The sequence below is a fragment of the Semicossyphus pulcher genome, unplaced genomic scaffold (assembly GCF_022749685.1).
Source record: "Semicossyphus pulcher isolate SPU_LCO1_2020_fin unplaced genomic scaffold, fSemPul1.0.p SCAF_16, whole genome shotgun sequence".
Classification (NCBI taxonomy): Eukaryota; Metazoa; Chordata; class Actinopteri; order Labriformes; family Labridae; genus Semicossyphus; species Semicossyphus pulcher.
Genome location: NW_027211670.1, coordinates 23,311,265 through 23,333,904, shown reverse-complemented (window position 1 = coordinate 23,333,904; position 22,640 = coordinate 23,311,265). Strand labels below are relative to the sequence as shown.

Below are 22,640 nucleotides of genomic sequence, written 5' to 3'. Positions count from 1 at the left end.
CTTTAGTTTTATTGTAAACAACATTTCTCCCACGTCCAAATCAAATATTCTCTCCTGGGTCTTTTATCTGCAGAAAACGACGACTACCAAAAGATGTTTTTCAGAGCTCGAATAAAGCAAAGAAAACAAGTTCATGTTTAAACAACAGAATATGAATGTTTTAACTCAGTTTTTTGGGTCTGTATGTGACTGACTGACTGACTGACTGACTGACGGTACTTTCAGAGCCGTAGAGAGAGAGAGAGAGTTGTGACATCACAATGGCGGATCATGGAGCATATTGGACCTCCACTGACGCGACTCTCTGTCTATACGGCTCTGGATACTTTGTGCGGGGAGCAGGTGGGGCTGCTCCTCTGTTGTCCTCACCTACGTCCGCAGCGCGCACCTGCTTTCAAACACGTTGTCATCGGCCTCATGAGGACAGTCCTTGTAACACATTGCCCACAAAAGCGCACATTGACCTGACGCGGTCAGCCACATACTCGGTTCTGACCTCATCTTGTTAATTACAGCTTTCGTGCATCTCTGCATGCTCTCTTATGCAATGTCACAACATTTATATCCGTCCACAGTCGCATTCATTTTTCACCAAGATCTTGTATTGATGACGGGAGAGTCGAGCCGCTGCGTGAAGTCTTCCCCAGCACATCCCAAAGATGCTCAATGGGGTTAAGGTCTGGACTCTGCTCCCTGAACCACTCTTTCACAATTTGAGCATGATTAATTGTGGCAACGAGTCACATCCTCTCCACAACCACGGGATATGTCTTCTGACATAATAAGAAGCTACTCACTGCATCATTTGTTGGCCAGGCAGTGTATAAAGTGTGATATACTGTATGTGCTGAAGGGAGATACAGTTTTCTTAGGCAGATACATTTATCAGAGTAACGTGCCAAAATGTACGCTAAGATTTTGAGGATGTGATGCTTTAAATGCAGCTAAAACTCAACTGAATATATGTTAACTCTTGTTGGTGGTTGCTACTGGCTGCACAGACGTCGTCTTCTTCCAGAACATGCTGTCAGCCTTTTAATTTGTCATCTGTCTCATGCTTCTCTTTTTACTGAATGCCTTTAGAGACGCCTCTTGAAGTAGAAACATAATATCCTTTGACATTAAATCTAACCTTCACACTTTGAAGGATTCATGCACCTGATGTGTGACTTTAAAGGCTGCCAGAAAACATCCCTCTGTGCTGACTTCTGATGCTCATACTGTGCAGATTAGGACTCTATTGTTCAGGTGTCATGAGGGGTGGAGGGAGCATGATTTCCCCACTATAACAGTTTTGGTGGGTGGCGTCACTGCACATCTGGCTCAGCGTCTGGCCAGCATCCAGAGACGGAGAAGGCCCGCTCTTTGATAAAACTCATCTCCCTCAGGCCAAGCCGTGTCCAGAGTGATGGGCGCTATTATGATACTGTCTTCATATCATGAGTGAAAAAAGGAGGAATGAAAATATAATCCACCGAGTGAAAGAGAGAATAAGCCGCGAGATACTTTAATCTTCACATCCTCTTGAAAAAAGAAAAAATCTTTTTATGATTTGATCAAAGAAAGAATGACGTCGTTTTAGGATTAATCCAGAATATTTGAACTTAATGTCCATAATGGACCGACTGTTTCAACAGTGTCTCCTGGTAACTGGTATAAATATTCCAGCAGTCTTGGAGGTATAATTTTTCCAGCTGTGGAAGAATCAGCCGGAGCTCCATACAGATTGTCTCATTTCCATAACGAGGCGTTAGCAGCAGTTTGAAGCCTTGCAGATGACTGAATAGTTAAAGGGCACCATTAATCATATCGAATTTAGAAACGACTGTTGTGTTGCTGATTTTGTTTCTCACATTAAAGGAGAAATTAATCAGCTGTTAATTACAGCGGGCTGCTAACAAGGCAGTGAAGGATACGGTTATCACTCCAAAGGCACTAACGAGCTCACCCCCTGCTGTTGGGTTCGTTTCTAATTGAACATAATCAAACCATAAATGTCAGATACTAAGCGATATGCCACAGAGCTGTGTGGGATGTTTAGCAGCCATTAGAAACAAAGCTCTGTAAAGCACTTAGACCACTATGAAGCGACTGTGTGGAAAAACAGTTTGTACATTTTTCAGGTGAATATATATATTTTTTAAAAAGGATTAGTGAAATGTATTTTTTATGCGTTGTACATAAACCCATGTTTAAGCAATATCACATGAAAGGGAGTGATGTGCTGAATATCATCAGATTCGGTCGCAGATAATCACAGCCGTACAACAGTTACACAAATAGTAGTAAACAGTGACAATCAACAGATTACTTTAAGCTCCACCAACTCAACTAGTTCTACAACTGATGGGGGTGGCCGGAGGTCGTCCTTCAAACCCCAAATCGCTCCCGGTAGCATAGCCGACGGTGTGTGAATGATTGACAGTGGGGCACTTTACGCCGCAGCCTCTGCCATCAGTGTGTGAATGGGTTAATGCGACATGTCGTGTAAAAGCAGCTTTGAGCGGTCGCAAAGACGAGAAAAGCTTTATATAGGTACAGTCCATTTAACTGAAAGTGGGCTTTCGTTGACGAGCAACCCAAACATTCTCCTGCACTCTGTCTACAGGTTACCAGAGGTTTTTTATCAAGTACATTTATCTGTTTGTTTTTATTTATCATCAACCAGTGAAACGAGAGTCTCCTGTGTGATTCAGAGGTACCAGCTCGATTAATGTAGACATACACAGTCTGCTGTAATGTTAACTAACAGTATTCAGAACACCTGGCTGAGGCGGAGTGATACACAGAGTGAAGAGTCCCAGTGATGTTGAGCTCTATATCACCAGTAATGGAATGTCTCTTGTCCAATCAGATTACTTGGTTGGAACTAACTGTTGTATAATCATATTTAAAGCTGCACTTTGAAATGTTTGAGCAGTAAATATGGATCTAACGTTCAACGTGAGAGGGGCAGTTAAAGAGACAAACCCTTTTATTATTAAATCCTGCAGTTTTCATTATCTCGCTCTACGTTTGTTTTCTTCTTCATCCTGTAAATTGTCACAAAATCCTTTAAATGCAGCTTTGATTTCAGTCAGACAGGAAACCTGTGAGTAAGCAGACTTGTGTGGTAGCCGCACTCTTTCCACACCATCCCATCAGAAATAATCCAGGTCAGTGAGAGATGCCGTTGACTTAACTGATCCCCTGTATTGTTCTTTTCCCTCCTTTCAGTAACAAACTACAAGTTTGACAAGTCCAAACAGTGTATCAGCAGCATGACGGTGGAAATCGACTTCCTGCAGAAGAAGAACGTGGACAGCAACCCGTACGACTCGGACAAAATGGCCACCGAGTTCCTCCAGCACTTCAACAACCAGGCCTTCACCGTCGGGCAGCAGGTGCTTCAGGGGGCTTTAAGGGGTTAATAATGTGAACGTAAACTCTGATGGTACAGAGATTTACCACCTTCAGGTTTAGTTTTTAGATGTTATTACAGAGTGTCGTTTTTAAACTCCACTATGCCCCGTTTTTCTGGATTCATTTCTAGTCTTCATCTTCGTCTCATAACTTTTGCCTCCTTTCTCTTTCAGCTGGGGTTTAGTTTCTGTGATAAGCTGTTTGGTTTGGTGATAAAGGACATTGAAGCCATGGACCCGAGCTTCCTAAAGGGAGGACATGCCTCTGGCAAGAAACCGAAGGTAACTGGAGAACGACCTGGTCCTGTTGTTTTTTGTAGTTTGATGTTTCAAGGAGCTTCAGCTTTCTTCTATATTAACATTCACTTCATGTTTTGACAGAGTAAACATGTAACTGCTGATTGTATTAAGACATCTTTTTGTGTTTCTTTGCTCAGATTGAGATCGGGCTGTTGCTGGGAAACAGTCAGGTGATCTTTGAGAAGTCAGAAACCTCGTCCGTGACCCTGATTGGTGAGAGTCAACAATACAAACTTTATTATACTTTATTAATACCCAAGGGGATCTTTTCGCTGTGTTATGCCTGAAATACACACATGCACAAACAGAACATGCATTAATAGAGAGAGGTCAGAGTGAGGGGGCTGCACATGGACATGCGGCCCGAGCAGTTGGGGTATTTGGTGCACCTCGACAGTTTCCAGGAAAGGACACAGCCTCACACCTTTCAAGCTATCAGTCCCACTTCCCATGCTTGGTCCGTAAGGGACTTGAGCCGGCTACCCTCCTGTTTCCAAGCCAAGTCCCTACAGACTGAGCTGCCTTCCACCCCCAAGAACCCCCACAAAAGCATCCTGTCTCAAACAGTAATCGATCATTAGTTGAATATTTTGTAAACGTTAGAAACAGCCTCTGAAGCTGATAGAGAGCTGCAACACTTCCTTATAAAGAAAGATGTTTGCCTGGTGAACAGTTCTTTATAATACCACAAGGGGGCACCCTTCACTCATGTTTCTCAACTGACTCAACTGACATTGCAAATTTATACAAGACCAACCGGGCCAATGGCCACATGACGGACAGTTTAACTTCATAGCACAGTTTATATGTAATCATTTTCTACATGAATAATCTGTCTTTCATAGAGTTTGATCATTTCTCCAAATTAACTTGTTAAATGATCATTTTCTCTCTGCCACGGTGTCAGTTCATGAAAACAAAACCTCAAAGAACACTGCTGCATGAGTAAGAATAGATTAAAGTGCTTATTAGATCTACAACAGTCCTCGATGCGGCGGCCCCGGGTTCAACTCCGGCCCTTTGCGGCGTGTCATCCCCCGCTCTCATCCCCTGTTTCCAACACTATCCTCTGTCCTCTCTCTCCATAAAAGCATAAAACGCCCAAAAAATAATCTTTAAAAAAAGTGCTCGTTAGATAAATAATCAAAAAACTTTAGGCTCACATTTTGGATGATATGTTTTTGTTTGACCCCTCCAGGGAAGTCCAAGACGCGAGAGTCTCGGCAGTCCATCATCAGCCCGGACTGGAACTTCGAGCGGATGGGTATCGGCGGCCTTGACAAGGAGTTTTCTGACATCTTCCGCAGAGCCTTCGCCTCCAGAGTCTTCCCTCCAGACATAGTCGAACAGATGGGTGAGTTTCCCTGTTACTCCTCACACTGCTCACTTATTCATATGTTTGTGTCTGTTCTTTCACGATTAGTGTCGTCTCTCTGCAAGGCTGATGATGATTTCTTAAGTGTTTGTGGAGGGCATTTAAAGTTGAGCTGCACGAGATTGGAAAAAAACTAACATTGCGATATTGTTTTGTTCTGCTATATTTATTACGATTTTAAAAATACAGGGAATTAAACACACCTGCTTCAGAGACTCAGAGTTCAGCTGGAGCGACACGTTTCTTTATGAAACAAAGACAAACATCAATCGTAACGATGTTCACATGAATGTTTAATCAGCCCCTGATCAGCCCGGTGAAAGCTCACAGTAACCTACTTCCTGTCGGCACACACAACTTCATGCCGCATGTGTGCTGCAGGTGTAGCCGCTAAAAGCGAACACTCCGCGACCGTTAATGTGGCCAAAGCATTAACCAGCACCGGGATGAGGTGCGGCTGATAACCGGAAGACACTCGCTTATGAGCCACCTCGCGTAACGGAGCGTCTGCCTCGATCATCACGCCGGCAGCGGCGTTGCGTGGCAGGTGACGAGCAGACTCTCTGCGCTCTGTTGAAGAGCTGCAGTCATGTGACATCAGACGGGTTTTTCTTGTAGATTACTGACGGAACGAGAAACTGGCAAGTTTCCTTTTTCTACTGAGCAACAATAAAGTAGCAGCTTCACGTCTTTCACTTAATTTGCTTCACGATCGCCCGTCCTGCGATGTGAGTATTGCACATGCACACATGAGCCCTGATTTTAAGTCTCTTTTTGTTTGCATACCCAGCCTATTAGAACTGAAATGCAGGAATGTTTCCAATACGCCTTCTTCAATGTCCATTTGTGATTCAGCTTTGGGGTCGAGTTATTTTAACCTTTTCACCCACAATGAGTCTGAGGTGAAAGTGTCAAAGAATTCCTTCCTCTGTCTCTTTCTTTGACCTCCATGGAAAATGTCAAGAGGTCAAGAAAAAATGTGAAGCAGGACAACCATGTTGCTACGAGGATCTGACGGCAGTTTCACTAGAGAGCTGTTACCGGTGCGGGTCTGAGGTAGCGAAACTAGAATGTTCTGATGATGCAAGCTCATCTTAGTATGCTCTCCTTTCACACATCAGCTCAAACACACGCGTTGACGCCGCCGTCTCTCTCAGAACTTTAATCTTGAAGCATTCATCAGGTGATGAGGTCAAATTTAATCACTGTTTTCAGTCATTTTATTCAGCCTGCTTTTAATTCTTGTGTCAACATTATGACAAATGAAACTCTTATGATTCCTTTGAGGGTTGAATCACCGTCTGAATCACTGAAACCAACAATTAGCAGGCGAGGCAGCGTCCTCCTGCGGTGCCTCGATGAGGACAAGAACCGGCTGTGATCCCTGCGCACACTTATTAATAGATCTTCGACAGCTGTCAGATTGCTGTGATGAGTCACTTTGTGCAGGACAGCAGCTCATTGTAATGAAAGCCATCAGGTAGTCTTTGTGACTCACACGCAAACCTCTCCCTCCCCTCCCACACACACACATCTGCCCTAATCCTCGCTCCCAGATCTACCAGTCCTGTGAAAACCTGCTGCTCTAAGCCTGGCAAACACACCGCACACTGACACCCACTGATACCCACAGAGCTCAGGGCCCGTGGCAGCGTCCAGCAGCGTGCGAGCTGACCTTTAGCCGGCCGCCTGTGTGCAGGAGCCGGCCTTTGGCTGTGGCCAGCTGGCTGCTGTAATGAGATGGCGTGCCCTGATAGAGCGTCCAGCTAAAAGGTGAAGTGTAATTGGCAGGCGTGGGGAGCAGGGAGAGCAGGTGCTGACAGAGCGTGGCTGTCGGAGGAAAAGTTTTCAAAGTTTCACCTCGTCTCCCCTTTGCTCCCCGAGAGGTGAAGCAGACAGACAGAAGCTTCACTGCCTTCTCTCCCAAACACAACAAAACTTCCCTCGGTCCCTCCTCCCCCACCTGTCATCCCGGCTGCTTTTCCTTCAGCGGGCCCAAATGGCAGCTCAGATGGTTATCTGGGGCCTCTCAATTAGTCTGGGATAAATGTCATTAAGCAGGTGCAAAAGGCCATTAAAAGACCCGCACTGTAACCTGTTCGAGCTGAGAGATGTAGGCAATATTTTTATTAAGAAGGAAGAAAACAAATGAAATCAAAGGAGCCATGATGAGAGCAGGTATAAGTCTGACTTCTGCTGCCACACTTCTTTATGTGCAATACATTCATTCACAGGTCACATGCAAGTGAAGATTTGTATTCTGAAGCGATACTTTATCAAAGCAGATATCTTACTGATGCAAAGATCAAATCCCAGAACAAGAGAAGAAATGGTTTCTGAGAAGTCATCGACCTCTATCTTACTGTTGTAAAGATCCTGGTGTTAAATCGATTGTCTTCTTCTTACAGTGTGTGTGTAAGTTCAACTGACATTGCTTCATGGGTCACCATATTACCTTAAGATTTAAAATGCATCAATACCAGTATCGGGTATCAGGTGGTGTCGGAGGTCAAGTACTCGTACTCGTAAAACTATTACGAGACACCCGAATACAACTTAACAGCTTGAAAAAAGTGGGATCGGTGCATCCCTAATTTAATCGCTAAAAATGTTCCATCGTACTGTGACGTATCAGTCAGGAAATATAGAAAAATATTGCTGTAACAGATCTGACCCCGAGCCCCATAAACCAACCACTCAAAATACTTTGAAAAATATGTATGCATTAAAAAAATATAAAAATCTGGGCTAAGAACATGAATGTAGATCAAATACATAAACAAATACATATCGTCCTCTCTCCTTATCTTAAAGGACTCTTTAAGGAACTCACAACCTTCATTCTTCTGATTTTGTGAAATGTGTTCGCACTGATCTTAAAGTTTAAAACTAAAGCCCCTTTCACACATGACCTCCGGACATTTTCCTGAAGGTTTCAGGATCGTCTGCCGCTGACATTTTCTAGAGTTACCCTCTCACATGCCCCTCACAGCGGGAGATTTTTCCCTGTCGGACGACGGCGAGGGTCACTTGTTGCAGCGAATGATCCTTACCTGCTGCGTTTACACACCGGCTGACCCCGACTTTCTCCTTACATGTTACCAGGAGGCTGGCGGAGAAAGTCTGGGTCAAAAAATCAGGAAAGGTTCAGGAGTGCAGTGCATGAGTGAAAGGGGCTTTAGGAACCCTGAACTTTTTCCCCTTCCTACGGGGAACTCAGATGAAACCATAGTGTTTAAATGTTGCTGCTATTTTTGTTAGAAGCTATTATCTCAACCCACACAGTCATTTTCTGAGTGGCTGTTACCCCCAAAAAACCCTCCTTATTCATGTGAAATTCTACCATATCATACCCATTATATCATCACTATTGCCCAAAGTACTTATCAAAGAGAAAGAGGAGGAATGGAAAATGATGCTCTAAACGTTGGCTTTTAAATTAACTACTTGCTGGTCACTTAACATCTTTAAAACATCAAATCAAAATCCCTCTGTTTAAATTTTACCGAACAAAGCTCGGTTACTAACTCGTATGGAGATGTGCTGTTTAGAGTCGCTCATTAAAAAAGATGAACAGCCTGCTCTCAGCTTAAATTTAAATTCCTCTTCCCCCGCTCGTGTGTGTCTGTCTCCAGGCTGTAAGCATGTGAAGGGAATCCTGCTGTACGGACCCCCGGGCTGCGGCAAAACCCTGATGGCGCGACAGATTGGCAAGATGCTGAAGGCCCGCGAGCCGAAGATCGTCAACGGCCCCGAGATCCTCAACAAGTACGTGGGAGAGTCTGAGGCCAACGTCAGGAAGCTGTTTGCAGACGCAGAGGACGAGCAGAAGAGGGTGAGCGAGGGGGCACGTTACGGTGTTTTTATCTCCTGTTTTAAGGGGCAGAAAATCACACTCTTACTTTTATAATACAACATAAGAAAACGGCATTATTGTTGCCAGAGATGCAGAATTTCAAACAAAGCTAAAGCCACAGTTTACTGTTAAAAATGAGTCTGCTTTGTGACGTCTTTCCTGAACTTCTACAATTCAGATTTTAAAAAGTGGCACTAAATCTGTTCTCAGGGATCCGTGTTATTTATATTATTATCTATCAAAACATAAAAACTCATTCCTGCAGGAGTGGAGAGATCTGCCCTTTAGCGAGACGTCGCTGTAATAACTCTAAGTTCTGCAGTGACGCTCTGTTTGGATGGTGAGACAACAGCGTCGAGCCTCACTCCTCACCACCTAATGAGGGGCTGGGCTGTCTTTGACCTCCTATTAGACCTCCCCACACACACACACACACACACCACAGAGTCCAGTGTGTAATAAGGACAGCTCCACACCTGCTTTAAATGCTATGGCTGAGACTGACAGGTCTGTAGATGGAGGGATAACCCCCCACCCTGCTGCTCTCTCTCTCTTTTCCATCTGTCTCTCTGCTGACGGTCAGCCCTGACCCTCAGGTCAGGATGGAAGAAGTGTTGGTGGTGTCTTTGTTGTCTTTTAAGTCTCAGAAAGAAGGCATGAGTTTGTACTTTTTATTTTGAAGAGAACCGTAATTTAGAACATATTTAACACATTTTAATAGATTCAAAAAGTCCCCTGAGATTAAAATGCTTTTTCCAGGGAGACCCGGTAAAATAAACAGATATCTAATACATTTTTTATTACAGTATGCATGTCAAAAAAGACACAACAAATACATTAACACAAAGTCCAGCTTAGTTAGTTAACGTAGCTCTAGTGTGTTCTAAAGGTTTATTTCAATACAGGCGCACAAATGAGGAGAAAGCTGCTCGAACAATTTCCGAGACAAATGACAACCCTACGGAGCAGCAATCTGTTGAAGCAAAAGTGTCTGAGGCTCTGAATATTTTCATTCTAGCTACAAATTTTCCTGCTTCGATAGTTTATTGACAACAGGTCAGGTGTCCACATAGCGCCTTTTTCTTGTGCTGTGAGAGGAAAAAACGCTGCACGCGGGTTTTGTTTCTATGACAACAGCTAACAACAAGCATACAAACGAGTAAGGGCGATAAAAGCACAACCCTAACTGTTTGTTTGTCGTATCGTACAGCTCCAGGTAAACAGAAACGGCCAAAACAAGTTGCCGCTCCATGTTTGGTGGTAACCAGGGTGACGAGTGGATTTTCAACTCGAAGTGCTCCGAGCGGCTCCGAAAAAAGACGCTCGGTGCAGCACTGTTTTCTAGGCATCCTCATTGGGAACAATTGAGAAAAGACACTGAGAGAAAGGCGCTAAGTGGACGCGGAGCCTTAGACTCTCAAATCTTCCATAAACTTCCTTTAAGGATTCAAATAATAAAGACCTTTGCAATGCACAAAAAAGTGATTTAATTTGATGCCCAAGTAAGGGAAACACGAGAAGAACACTCACATGACGTTGGTTTCGTGCGAGGCAACGGGACCTTATTACTCATTTTTTTCACACATTTTCCTCCTCTGTTTTCCCCCCTCTCTCTGCTGAACAGCTCGGCGCTAACAGCGGCCTTCACATCATCATATTCGATGAGATCGACGCGATCTGCAAACAGCGTGGCAGCATGGCGGGCAGCACAGGAGTCCACGACACCGTGGTCAACCAGCTGCTGTCTAAGATCGACGGAGTGGAGCAGCTCAACAACATCCTGGTCATAGGTGCTCGAACACTTTCTCTCTCTGCTTTCACAAAGTCACACACTCACAGGCTCTCCAGAGTCTTCCCTGAACATCTGCACACTCTAACTCATCTGTCTCATTCATCCTTCTCTACACTATCTGTCCATCTGGCCCCCCTCAGGTATGACCAACAGGCCCGACCTGATTGATGAGGCCTTGTTGAGGCCGGGAAGACTGGAGGTGAAGATGGAGATAGGTAAGATGAGAAAGGAAGCATGGAAGGCTTTATGCTCGTGATAGATCACAAAGAGTTAAAGCGTCAGCAAACACAGATATTATGTATTAAGTCCTCCGTCCTCTTCCAGGGTTACCGGATGAAAAGGGAAGAATTCAGATCCTCAACATCCACACGGCGAAGATGCGTCAGTACGAACTGCTGGCCTCTGATGTAAACATCAAGGAGCTCGCTGTGGAGACGAAGAACTACAGCGGTGCAGAGCTGGAGGGTCTGGTCAGAGCTGCACAGTCCACCGCCATGAACAGACACATCAAGGTCAGAGAACATACGGGATGTTTGTCATGATACCGCTCACATTTAGACCTGTGTGTGCACTGGTTTATCCACTGTTGATTGTACATACTCCGATCAGTGAATAACATTGGTTATCTCTCTACAATGACACCTGTCAGTAGGTGGGATATGTTAGGCAGCAAGTGAATTTTGTCCTTGAAGTTGATGCGTTGGAAGCAGGAAAAATGTCTGTGTAAGGATGTGAGCGACTTTGACAAGGACCAAATTCTGATGGGGTTCAGATCACCTCCAAAACTGCAGCTCTTGTGGGGTGTTCCCGGTCTGCAGCGGTCAGTACCGACCAAAAGTGGGCCAAGGAAGGAAAACTGGTGAAACAGCGACAGGGTCATTGATGCGCATGGGGAGCGAAGGCTGGCCCGTGTGGTCGGATCCAACAAAAAAGCTACTGTAGCTCAAAATACTGAAAAAGTTAAAGCTGGTTCTGATAGAAAGGTGTCAGAACACAGAGCATCACAGTTTGTTGTGTATGGGGCTGTGGAGCTGCAGACCGGTCAGGGTGTCCATGCTGACCCCTGTCCATCGCCGAAAGCGCCTACAATGGACACGTGAGCATCAGAACTGGACCACAGAGCGATTGAAAAAGATGGCCTGGTCTGGAGAGTCATGGTGTAGACATGGCACCAGGATGCACCATGGGAAGAAGGCGAGTCGGCGAAGCAGTGTGATGCTTTGGGCAATGTTCTGCTGGGAAACCTTGGGTCCTGCCATTCATGTGGATGTTACTTTGACACGTACAATGTTAGACAATGTTACTGTGTTACAATTTCATTTAGCAGACGCTTTTGTCCAAAGCGACGTCCATGCCACACGCCAACCTTCCGATTCAGAGAGCAGGATTCCAGCAGGATGATGCGCCCTGCCACACTGCACACATGGTTCAGGAATGGTTTGAGGAACAACGAGTTCAATGTGTTGACTTGGCCTCCAGATTCCCCAGGTCTCGATCCGATCGAGCATCTGTGGGATGTGCTGGACAAACAAGTCCGATCCATGGAGGCCCCACCTCGTAACTTACAGGATCTGCTGCTAACGGGACCGACACAATATTAGGCAGGTGGTCATAATGGTATGATTGGTGTAAACACATATTAGAATAAGATAAAGGTGTTCTTTACCTCACTCACTAGAATACTGTTTGAGTTGCTAACAGGCCACACACCTGGTGGGCATCGATAAACTGCTTTATGGTGCCAGATTAAAGGTGAGGAGGGACTGAGCAGAGAACCCAGGTGTGTGTGTCTGTGTCTGCGTGTGTGTGTATCTGCCCTCACTAAAGTGTTTAATCAGGTGCATAGGCTCAAATCTACACAGCTCAAAGATAAGGTGAAGTTCTCATCTGTTAAGTGTTCTGCCCTCTCACACACACACACACACACACACACACACACACAAGGAGCAGCAGATATGAGAGGGTGATGATTAATGACAGACAAGGGCCTTACACATGTCTGATGGCTGTGACGTTCTTCTTCACTCCTCCGAACACTCTCCTCCTCCTCCTCCCGCTCTGACCTTTCTGCTCTGAGGGAGCGCTCTGTCTCCTGACAACATTGTGAAATCCAAATGTGTAATACTTCATATAATGGATTTCATTAGCAGGGGTCCTGGAGTTCATCCAGGAACCAGAGCAGCTCATAATCTGCTGTCACTCAACGTGTATTATGTCTGTCTGTGTGTGTTCGTGTTTATGTTTGTGGCAGGCCAGCAGCACAGTGGAGGTGAACATCGAGACGGCAGAGAAGCTGCTGGTCGGCAGACTCGACTTCTTGGCGTCGCTGAATAATGACATCAAACCTGTAAGTTTGTTTACATCATGTTTTATTGTATTTTAAAATGATGTTAATGTGACATTCCTGTAAGTGTGAGTGAAACCAAAAAGCACAACCTCACTCTTTGTGTCTCTCTCTCTTCCTGTCCAGGCGTTTGGTACCAACCAGGAGGACTACGCCAGCTACATCATGAATGGGATCATCCAGTGGGGTCATCCGGTGTCGGACATCCTGGAGGACGGCAACCTGCTGGTGCAGCAGACGAAGAACAGCGAGCGCACACCGCTGGTCTCTGTGCTACTGGAGGGTAAGACTCACACACATGTAGGCCAAACATCCTTGTCCAGCATACAAGCGTTGAACACACACTTCCCACCAAAATTTGCACGTTAAATGCTGATTGTTTCTGTTCCCATTGTCGGTGAAGTATCCTCCTGTCGGTCTCTTTTCTGTTGCGTCACCGTCTGACGTCACAAATCCGCCTGCAGGGATAGTAAGCAGTGAAGGTGTTACGGTGGTTAGGTCTTTATTGTATCTATTACTCTCGGCGCTGCTTGGACGGAGACGAGCAGAATTTGTAGCTGAGATGACGAGGAGTCGCAGAAGTTACCGACGGAGCATAGCATCGCGCCGGAAAGGGGGCGGAGATTAGCGTGTTGATACAGGTTTTGTGTTCCCATCAGTGTCGATAATAATGGCGATAATTACCCGGGTCTGAATGCAGAGTCATGTGACCCGGGTCTGAATGCACCTGTAACCTTTCCCACTAAGCAACAAAGCCGCGTGTCAGCAGCTTTTAAATCCAGATTATTTGAGGTCTTAAAACATGACTGGTTTGTGGTTGATGCTCTCCTTCAGGCCCTCCTAACAGTGGGAAAACAGCGCTGGCTGCTAAGATCTCCGAAGACTCTCAGTTCCCCTTCATAAAGATCTGCTCCCCTGACAAGATGATCGGACACTCGGAGATCGCCAAGTGCCAAGCCATCAAGAAGGTAAACCACTTGAGCAGATTGTAAAGACCTTTCTCTCGGTCGAAAGAGGTTTTGGATTCATGTATTTCTGGTGATGATGCCTGTAGGATATCAGATATAATGGAATTTATTTTAGCTCAAACTCTACAAAGAACAATGGACGACATCTTAAAATAGATTAAATCCAAAATATCAGGTGTCTACCGCTAATATAACAATCTTTTACTTGTGTTAGTCCTTTCATGTCGTGCATAAACCTGGGTGCCTGTTTTTGCTCTGATTTGAACCTTCCTGCTCTTTTATTCTCTGTTATAGATATTTGAAGATGCCTACAAGTCCCAGCTGAGCTGTTTGGTTGTGGACGACATTGAACGTCTGTTAGGTAAGACCCCAGAAGTCCCTCAGCAGCTCGGCGTACGGCTGATGAATTAAATGAGTAGCATCGATCTTTGTCGACTGTGCTCGTTTGTTCTGATCATCATAATGAGCACTGGGATCGTTTCTTATTGGTCATGTCGTCACTGGATTGAGATTCGTTTGTCTCTCCTCAGACTACGTTCCGATCGGCCCTCGTTTCTCCAACCTGGTGTTACAGGCCTTGCTGGTGCTGCTGAAGAAACCTCCTCCAAAGGTAACAAACACTTTGTTGTGGTGTTTGTGTGCACCGTGCTCACTGTGGCGTTGCTACTCCTGAGGTGGCAGAAAGAGGGCAGCAGACCCTGTGGATGCCAGCTCAGAGGTCTTGTGAGGGATTGTTGGAGGTCTGTGGCTGCGGCTGGCATGTGTGAGCGGCTGTGTGTGAGTGTGTACGGTTATTAGCGAGTGTTTTGGTCCCGGCCTGTTGTGCTCCCAGTGAATGGTGGTGGTGGAGACCCATTTCTCATAGTTCCTTTGGTTTGTGAATGAGAGTATAGGCCACTATATGGCTGCATGTGCATGAGAAGTGGCGCGGGGCCGGCTGCTGAATGCCTGGCTGCAGTGCTCCTCTGGGGTTGTAAAGCGCTGGGCCCAGCGGGGAGCCTGGGGCCGGGGGAGGCCAGGGGGACACGGAGGAGAATGGGCTCTGTGAGAGAGCCAGGACCTGGCAGCACCGCCGCCTGTGTGGCACCTCATCTGCATGCAGCATCACAACCCCCCACGCCATGGGGGGGCAGCCGGCAGCCATAATCCCCCTGTCTACTCGCCACTCCTCTGCCTCTCCTCCTTCGTCCTCTCCTCCTGGTCCTCCTCCAACTTGTCGGCTTAGCGGAGCTACATTTCTTTTGCTTCTCTTCTTTCTTCTCCGCTCATGTTTGTGTCCTCTGCTGTTGTCTTCTGTTGATTTGGGTTCTGTTATGCTCTGTCCTGTTGTCCGTTCTCCTCCTGTCTGCTGTTATTTCCTCTCTCTGTGCTCTTGTTGTGACTTAAGGCCTGTACACACCGTCAGCCTTCATCTGGGAGAGTCCAGACTCTCAGCCATGAGAGAAATGTCTGAAATCTTTGGTCTGAGATTTGACTGTTAGACAAATACAGTGAGAATTCAGGCTGAAGACGATGAGCAAATTAAAGTTTGGCTGAACATCACATTTAAACTCTCTCCTCCTCTCTCAGGGCCGTAAGCTGCTGATCATCGGCACCACGAGTCGTAAAGACGTCCTCCAGGAGATGGAGATGTTAAATGCCTTCAGCACCATCATCCACATCCCCAACATCTCGAGGGGAGAGCAGCTGGTGGAGGCCCTGGAGGTAACACACACACTCCAAACATACTGTACCTTTACGCAGTCCAAACTCTGAATCACTTTGAATGTGGCTTGTGCTGGTTTCAGGAAGGTGCCTTACTAATGCTCTCCTTTCTTCTTCTTCTCCACACAGCTGCTGGGCAGCTTTGAGGACGTAGAGCGAGCCAGCATAAGTAAAGCTGTGAAGGGACAGAGCCTGTGGATCGGGATAAAGAAGCTGCTCATGCTGATTGAGATGGCCGTGCAGGTGAGACACTTTTTTTTAGATATGTACTACAGTCTGTACTGTCGAATACACAAATTGTCGAACATCTACATTAGAGGTTATTCCAATGGATTTTCCCATTTTTGCACAATCATTTGCAAAGATTTGGGCTTCTTCTCCTTCACCAACGGCGCTTTTAGCGAAGCATTTAGTTTATCTTCTTCTACCATTTTGTTTCTGCATCTAAAAACACTGGATTTGGGCGGCTAGTTGACCCTCACCCCTCATTGCCTCAAAGAAAAAGGACACCATACCCTACTCCATCATCCCATTATACCTTTTATACCTGTTTGGGGTCACGTGGGGGATGGAGCATATCCCAGTTGTCATTTGGGCGAGAGGCGGGGTTACACCTGGTCGGATCACCAGTCAATCGCACGGCTGACACATAGAGACAGACAACCTTACACATTAACACCTACGGGTCAATTTAAAGTCACCAATGAACCTAACGAGCATGTCTGTGGACTGTGTGAGGAAACCGGCGTACCCGGAGGGAACCCACGCATGCACGGGGAGAACATGCAGACTCCACACAGAAAGACCCACTACATCCGAACTGGAATTCGAACCAGGAACCTTCTAGCTGTGAGGCGACAGTGCTAGCCCCCTCCCCTCATACATCACTAAACTCAGAGCAAGGGCCAAGTGGAGGAATTTTGATAAGGCCCAAGTCTCACAATAAATATTCCGATTTTTACCAGCTATGGAATGTTGTTATTGTGAAGGTAATCCTGACGCACCCTCATGTGCACTTGTGGATGGAAAGGTCAAGCAGCTTGTTGTTGTTGTGAGGAGACACACGGTCTTGTCTTTTCAATAACTCACTGCTCACTTTTTGTTCTGAAACACAAACTGGCTCAGCCTTCAGTATTAGTGTTTTTCTGACTCGAGCAGCCTGTCCCTCCTCTTCTTCCACATCTGGCCGGCATTCTCGGCAGTCAACACAATCTGTCTGCGACACAAAAAACTGTCATCTATCAGCTGGAATGAAAAAGTGTGTGGCTTTGCGGATGATTTGTCGTGCAGAAGGATCCAGTTCACAAAGCGTCCTCAGACCCAGTGCGTTCATGGTTATGAAACCGTGTTCTGCAACCAAACTACATTCACATGTTCTGAATCAGAGGGAAGCCACTCATAAGAACACGTCTTCATGGTTTTGGTGTACCTACAATTACAGCTAATTCAATTCAGTTCAGTTGTTCTGTGGTTGAAACACGTTCATGTACATTAAACGCGACAAACTGTTTGTCTGTAGATGAGTACAGTGTGCTAATGAAGTTAACTTTCCTTCAGGGGTTTTGTGGTTTGGAAAAGGAGTTTTGTTTCTGTGCATCCAAACGGCCTCTGTAGAAAGTAATGTAGTTATAACCCTGAATGTCTTACATGCACATCCTCGTAGGATCGCTAACCAAGTCAAAACACCAAAACAACCACTTAGATTGGTTTCTTAAAAAGTCAAGATAAGTCAAACATCTTCCCTCAGCGTTCTCGGGTAAAAAAAACTACAATCTAGTGAAGATGGACTACAAAGAGCGCATCTGTCGCCTGGTGCTTTCCTACACACTGACAACTCTGTGATGAATCTGACCTCATTAAGATGTTTACAGTGTGGCTGCTCAGGACTCCTGAAGTGTTCAAACTTCTGCAGCGTGTTTAAGATCAAGAATGATTAAATTAATGATTTTGAATCTCTTATTTTACTGTATTTACATTGCAAAATCCTTTCTGTTATTTGTAATACGATCTTATTCGTTCTTTTACCTTGTTTGTATTAATATTACTGCAGTCTACACTTGTTCTGTCTTACTATGAGTAATGTGTGAAGCACACAACTCTGGGTCAATGAGAGGACATGATTATGTCGGCCTGGTGGGAAGACTAACCTGCGTGTTGATCTGATACTGATCGAACACTTGGATCGATATCGGCTAAGCTTGATTCTGTCTTATGTTTTCTGTCATGCGTCTGCAGTACACCAGGCAGCTGCTTCGCTCAAAGATAGAAAAGGTAGCTAGCTGCTACGCCAACAAGCTCTACTGCTACTTGTGATATCTGATAAGTTGGGCAGGCAAGCGCCGTTGAAGTCAAGCCTCATGTCACTTTGCACAAAACAGAATTACCTTTTCCACACAGTGAGACATGCAGCTTGACATGCTGGTGGTCTCAGATACCTGAAGCCCCAGGTATCAGTGCATCCCCTGTTGGAACTGTTTGTCCCCAAACAGCTGCTTCCTCAAAGCTCTGAAGATAATATATTTCTGTCTCAAATATTCACTCCAATGGCTTCAAAATGAAGCTTTTATTTAGAAGTCAAAGAAAAAAAAAAAGCAGGTGTTCTACCTGCTCCTCACACAGGTAGCAGACGTGCAGCAGCAGCAGCGTACACTGCCCTGAATCTGACTGCTGGCTGGTGTTAATTTGTCCCCTGACTGTGCGTCTGTGGTATGTTGATGATGTGTACCGCCTGTTTGTGGAGGCTGATGCTGTGTAATTGCTGTGGTATGCACAAATGCAGCAATGTTCTGCAGCGTGCAAGCACCCCCCCTCTCCCTCCCCCCCCATACCTGAAGAAGTATGGACCTGTGTTTGCCGAGACATGCTGCAAACACACACATTCATCGTGAGCTTCAGTCTCTTCTCCTCTCATTCCGACGCTGCTGACTGCTCTCATGTCTTCACTCTGGTAGCTACAGGCGATTCCAGACATACTGTAAGTTATTGCATAGGCTGCCATTAATTTGACTTCCTCTCCCCCTCCCCTTCTCTGCGGTGTGAACTCCAGGACCTGCCACTCTTTCACCTGGCTCTGATGTTTCAACACCTTGCTCCTGAAAGCGCAGAATGAAACAGATGTTTGTTCAAAAGGAAATACCTGTACATGTAACGTTAATACAGTGTGTGATATTAAAACTAAGAAGCAACGTGTGTTTCTTTCAGATGGATCCTGGCTCCAGAGTCACCAAGTTCCTGAGTCTACTGAGGGAGGAAGGAGCGTAAGTATCCTTTTCCTGTTCCTTACAGCAGAACGGGATCTTCTTTGACACTGAACACTCTCATCACGCTGTCACTGCACCGCTTCTCATTTGTAGCGAGGAAAGGAAAAACTCAGTAGAAGCACCGAATGTTTACATTTTCATCATCACATCAAGTGAGATTAATAATAGACACTTTGTCATATTTTTCCCTCGCAGACTGGGCTCTAAAGATTTCGTGGCGATCTAGACTCAGTGGAGCCACACGGTGAAAACGACGCATCCTTCAACGGTAAGACGGATCAGACGTGGTCTCATTTTGTGCTCATCATTTCCTTTAATGTAGAAATCTGTAAACTGTGGGTTTAGCTTGGTTATGTTTACCGAAGGAGAACGTTGAAGAATAGGATTCAATTTGTGTCGAGCAGAAGTCCAATAACAGAAACTGAGAGCAGCTTAAATGTGTTCAACTGAAGCTCCAACTACAATGACCAAATGAATCGATACATAAACACTCAGACATCAATCCTGTAAAACTCGCTTTTATGGGAAATTGTGCAACTAATGTACTCTCAGAAAAATGCATATACCTCAAAATCTACAATTTCTGCTTCAGTATTCATTTAAATTGAAATAGTTGTCTTTTTGTCCTAAAAGTCACAAATGTTACACCTTAAATTTTAACTCTGAATCCCTCAAAGACAAAGTTCAAAACTTTCCCAATTTTCACGTCGCATAGCGGCTAAAATGATTCTACAAGTGAGCCGTGCATCACAGCCACCAACGAAACAAGTATTAAATACACAGGTGGAGTCGCATTGGATCCCACGACAGCTGCATTTCGGTCAAGCAATCATTTCGTTGCACCATCCGCATCTTCCACTGCACGTCAATCCGTCAAGTATTAATGAACTCCGTCAGCATCCAGGGGTCGTTCTGCCTTCATAGTCAGATCTGCACAGTTCCTGCACATGCTCAGTCTTCTTTGTTCTTCTTCTGTGGAGAATGTTCAAAACGGCTCCTTTACGATGTCTCTGAACCTTCTCGTTAACATCACAGCCCATGAAGCGCCGTGTTTCTGATTTTTGTATAAAAAGTAAAATACGTTGAATTGAAATCTCTGTGCGAAACTTAACCCAGCGCTGCAAAAGGATTTAGGAGAAGTGCCGCTACAATCGTCACGTTTGTCACCCTTTCAACGCTAAAATGAACAAATGATCAAAAATGTGTTTCTGACACGTTGATGTTGTAACCGTATTTTAGCCGGTTGAAAAAAGTTTGAAATGAGGTCTTAGACGTTCAGACCTCATTTGACCCTGTTTTCTACCAAATTTCAACGTTTCAATCCCGGTTGCTGCTCACTCAGACACACTCAGCTGCTATGCTAAAGAGCTGCTAACTATTTGCAAGAAAGTAAACTTTTCCCAAAATGTTGAATATTCCTTTAAGTTTTTTCTTATTCCTCATATTTCTGCCTCTCATGGTCTGCAGAAAATGTATTTTCTGATATGTAAAGTTTAAGAAATAAAGAATATGACATGTTCAATTGTGAGCTGTGGCAAATACAAATAGTTCACTCTTTATAAACTGTAATTTTTACATGTATGAATGTCCACAGTTTTATGTGTCCAGAGTCTCATGTGGGTGACATCATAACAAATAACATAAAGTACAAGCACACTCGGCGGCAGTATCAGGGACATTTCACAAAATAGGATTAGAAAGTTGTAATTATTGCCCTACATCCCAGTTGTTATCTCAGTTTGTAAATCAATGAACCATTCTAAACCCTGTATGATTCACTGGTGTGTATTTAAAAGGCAAAGTTTCAGATGGTATGTCTCTTTTTAAAGTTATCCGGCTAACTTGCTAATCCTTCTTTGTGAGTTACTCCCCGTGAGGAGAAGCTGCCCAGGGTGATGAACAACAAAAACTTGAACAACTTTTCAACTCGCAGCCAGCCGGAGCTCTGCTCCTCATCGCAGCCTCAGAGGCTTATGGTATAGTTAGCGCACGTCGTGACTAAAAATAGGTCGACCAGACAGGTGCTCTCTTGTGGCGGCACGTCTCCTCCGCCTGCCTGCCTCCTCTCACTTTTATTTGTCTCTCTTCACTCAGTTGCTGAGGAACGGAAGCCTGAGAGAGGCTGGCAGGAGGAAGCGAGCGAGAGATCGTTTCCGTCTCTCTCTCTCTGCATCCTTCCTTCCCATCCCTGAAGCTCTGTGCGCTCCTCTCTGCACTGCAGCTCTCTGCAGCCAGGCATCCTCCTCCTCCTCTTCAGCACGCTGTGAAGGTGTATAATAAGAGAAATAAGCCATGTTTGTGGCGTCTGTGTATATTGCATTTCCTGACGACAAGTGCTGTAATCTCTACGTGATGCCCTGAGCACTCCAGCGGGATTTTATATATAAAAGAGTCAAAAGTTACTGTTGCAAGCACAAACACTAATCATACACTGTTTGTTTCTACAGGCCTTTTTGTATGCACAGATTTGTAATCTGATCATTCCAGGACGAGCTCTCACTCTGTTCTTAACTTGTGTTTACCTGCTTGTGTCTTACCTTTTTATTCTATATTAATTCTATAACTGAAAAGAAACTCTGGAATGAATGATGAAATTAAAAACCACAGAACATTATAAATGAAGTCGCCTCACAGAGGGGGGCTCGTGCTGCTTTAAAAATGTATTACATGCAATTTTGGGTGTACAGATTCAGGATTGTGAAGCTCTTTAGTCGTTGGTTAGTTCAAACTATTTCTCATTTGGCCAAAAAACCTCTCTCGATATAAAGAACCACAGTCCGAATCAGAGAAAAAAACCATCTCCTACTGGTTGGTTTTGTTATTCAGATTTCTCCTCTTCATTAAAGCCTGTTGAAATCACAACAGATTGTCTGTATAATTGTGATCTTGCATAATTAAGAAATTTGGCATCTCATGATGAGATAAACCTACTCAGACATTCGCGGTTAACCTCCAAACTATTTCTGTTGCAATCACTGTGCAGCTCAACAAGAAGACACCGTCAGCTCTTTACCCAGCAGCTACTGCAGCGACTCTGAAATTGGATGCAAATTGATTTAATTTTTCCAATACGATTGTGGCTCCAAATGAGCAAAAACATCTTTTCAAACAGACTGCATTTAAAGATTCTGTTGCTGCAACATGTTTTGGTTTTTTATATACAAGGGAATAAAATAAAGATGAAGAGTTGGGGGATTATTAAATGCTTTTCTTTCTGTCTGTGATAATGAAGAATCGTGGCTGTACACCTCTTTGTTGATAAATTGCAAGTTTGCAATAAAAGTGTTCTATAGAAAAATGTATCTCGTGTGCCACATTAATTATTGTATATTTCTTGTCTGTCTGTGGTGATTGTGTCACCTTAAAGATCACCTCATTATTCATGACCTAAAATGAAACCACTGTATTAAAAATTCAGTTTCAATTCTACATATTTGTGCTAATTTTTAATGAAAAGGCTAAAATGTTTCAGCATGTCTCTATATTTCAGTAAATTAAAAGCCAGTTAATTAAACAATGTCACACTCAAGGTTGTAATGATGTTGTACTGAATATTATCACTGCTGTGATACAACAGTTTAACTAACGGCAAGTAGTGATAAACGGTAACAATCAACCACCTGAACTAGTTCCACAACTT

The 22,640-nt window shown here is 44.7% G+C and overlaps 1 protein-coding gene across 1 annotated transcript in view; it reads left to right on the top strand.

Moving 5' to 3' along the window:
• Positions 1-22,282, top strand: part of LOC138593939 (vesicle-fusing ATPase-like) — a 28,076-nt gene extending 5,794 nt beyond the window's left edge. The window contains exons 5-22 of the mRNA XM_069665023.1: positions 3,217-3,383; positions 3,576-3,683; positions 3,839-3,914; positions 4,900-5,055; positions 8,712-8,911; positions 10,557-10,722; positions 10,865-10,939; positions 11,049-11,236; positions 12,976-13,071; positions 13,195-13,351; positions 13,903-14,036; positions 14,331-14,397; positions 14,567-14,646; positions 15,606-15,740; positions 15,870-15,983; positions 18,942-18,997; positions 19,196-19,268; positions 21,095-22,282. Of these exons, the coding sequence (XP_069521124.1) occupies positions 3,217-3,383; positions 3,576-3,683; positions 3,839-3,914; positions 4,900-5,055; positions 8,712-8,911; positions 10,557-10,722; positions 10,865-10,939; positions 11,049-11,236; positions 12,976-13,071; positions 13,195-13,351; positions 13,903-14,036; positions 14,331-14,397; positions 14,567-14,646; positions 15,606-15,740; positions 15,870-15,983; positions 18,942-18,997; positions 19,196-19,226 (2,006 nt within the window). The 3' untranslated portion in view covers positions 19,227-19,268; positions 21,095-22,282. The remainder of the gene's footprint in view (positions 1-3,216; positions 3,384-3,575; positions 3,684-3,838; positions 3,915-4,899; positions 5,056-8,711; positions 8,912-10,556; positions 10,723-10,864; positions 10,940-11,048; positions 11,237-12,975; positions 13,072-13,194; positions 13,352-13,902; positions 14,037-14,330; positions 14,398-14,566; positions 14,647-15,605; positions 15,741-15,869; positions 15,984-18,941; positions 18,998-19,195; positions 19,269-21,094) is intronic.
• The last annotated feature ends 358 nt before the right edge of the window (positions 22,283-22,640 follow it).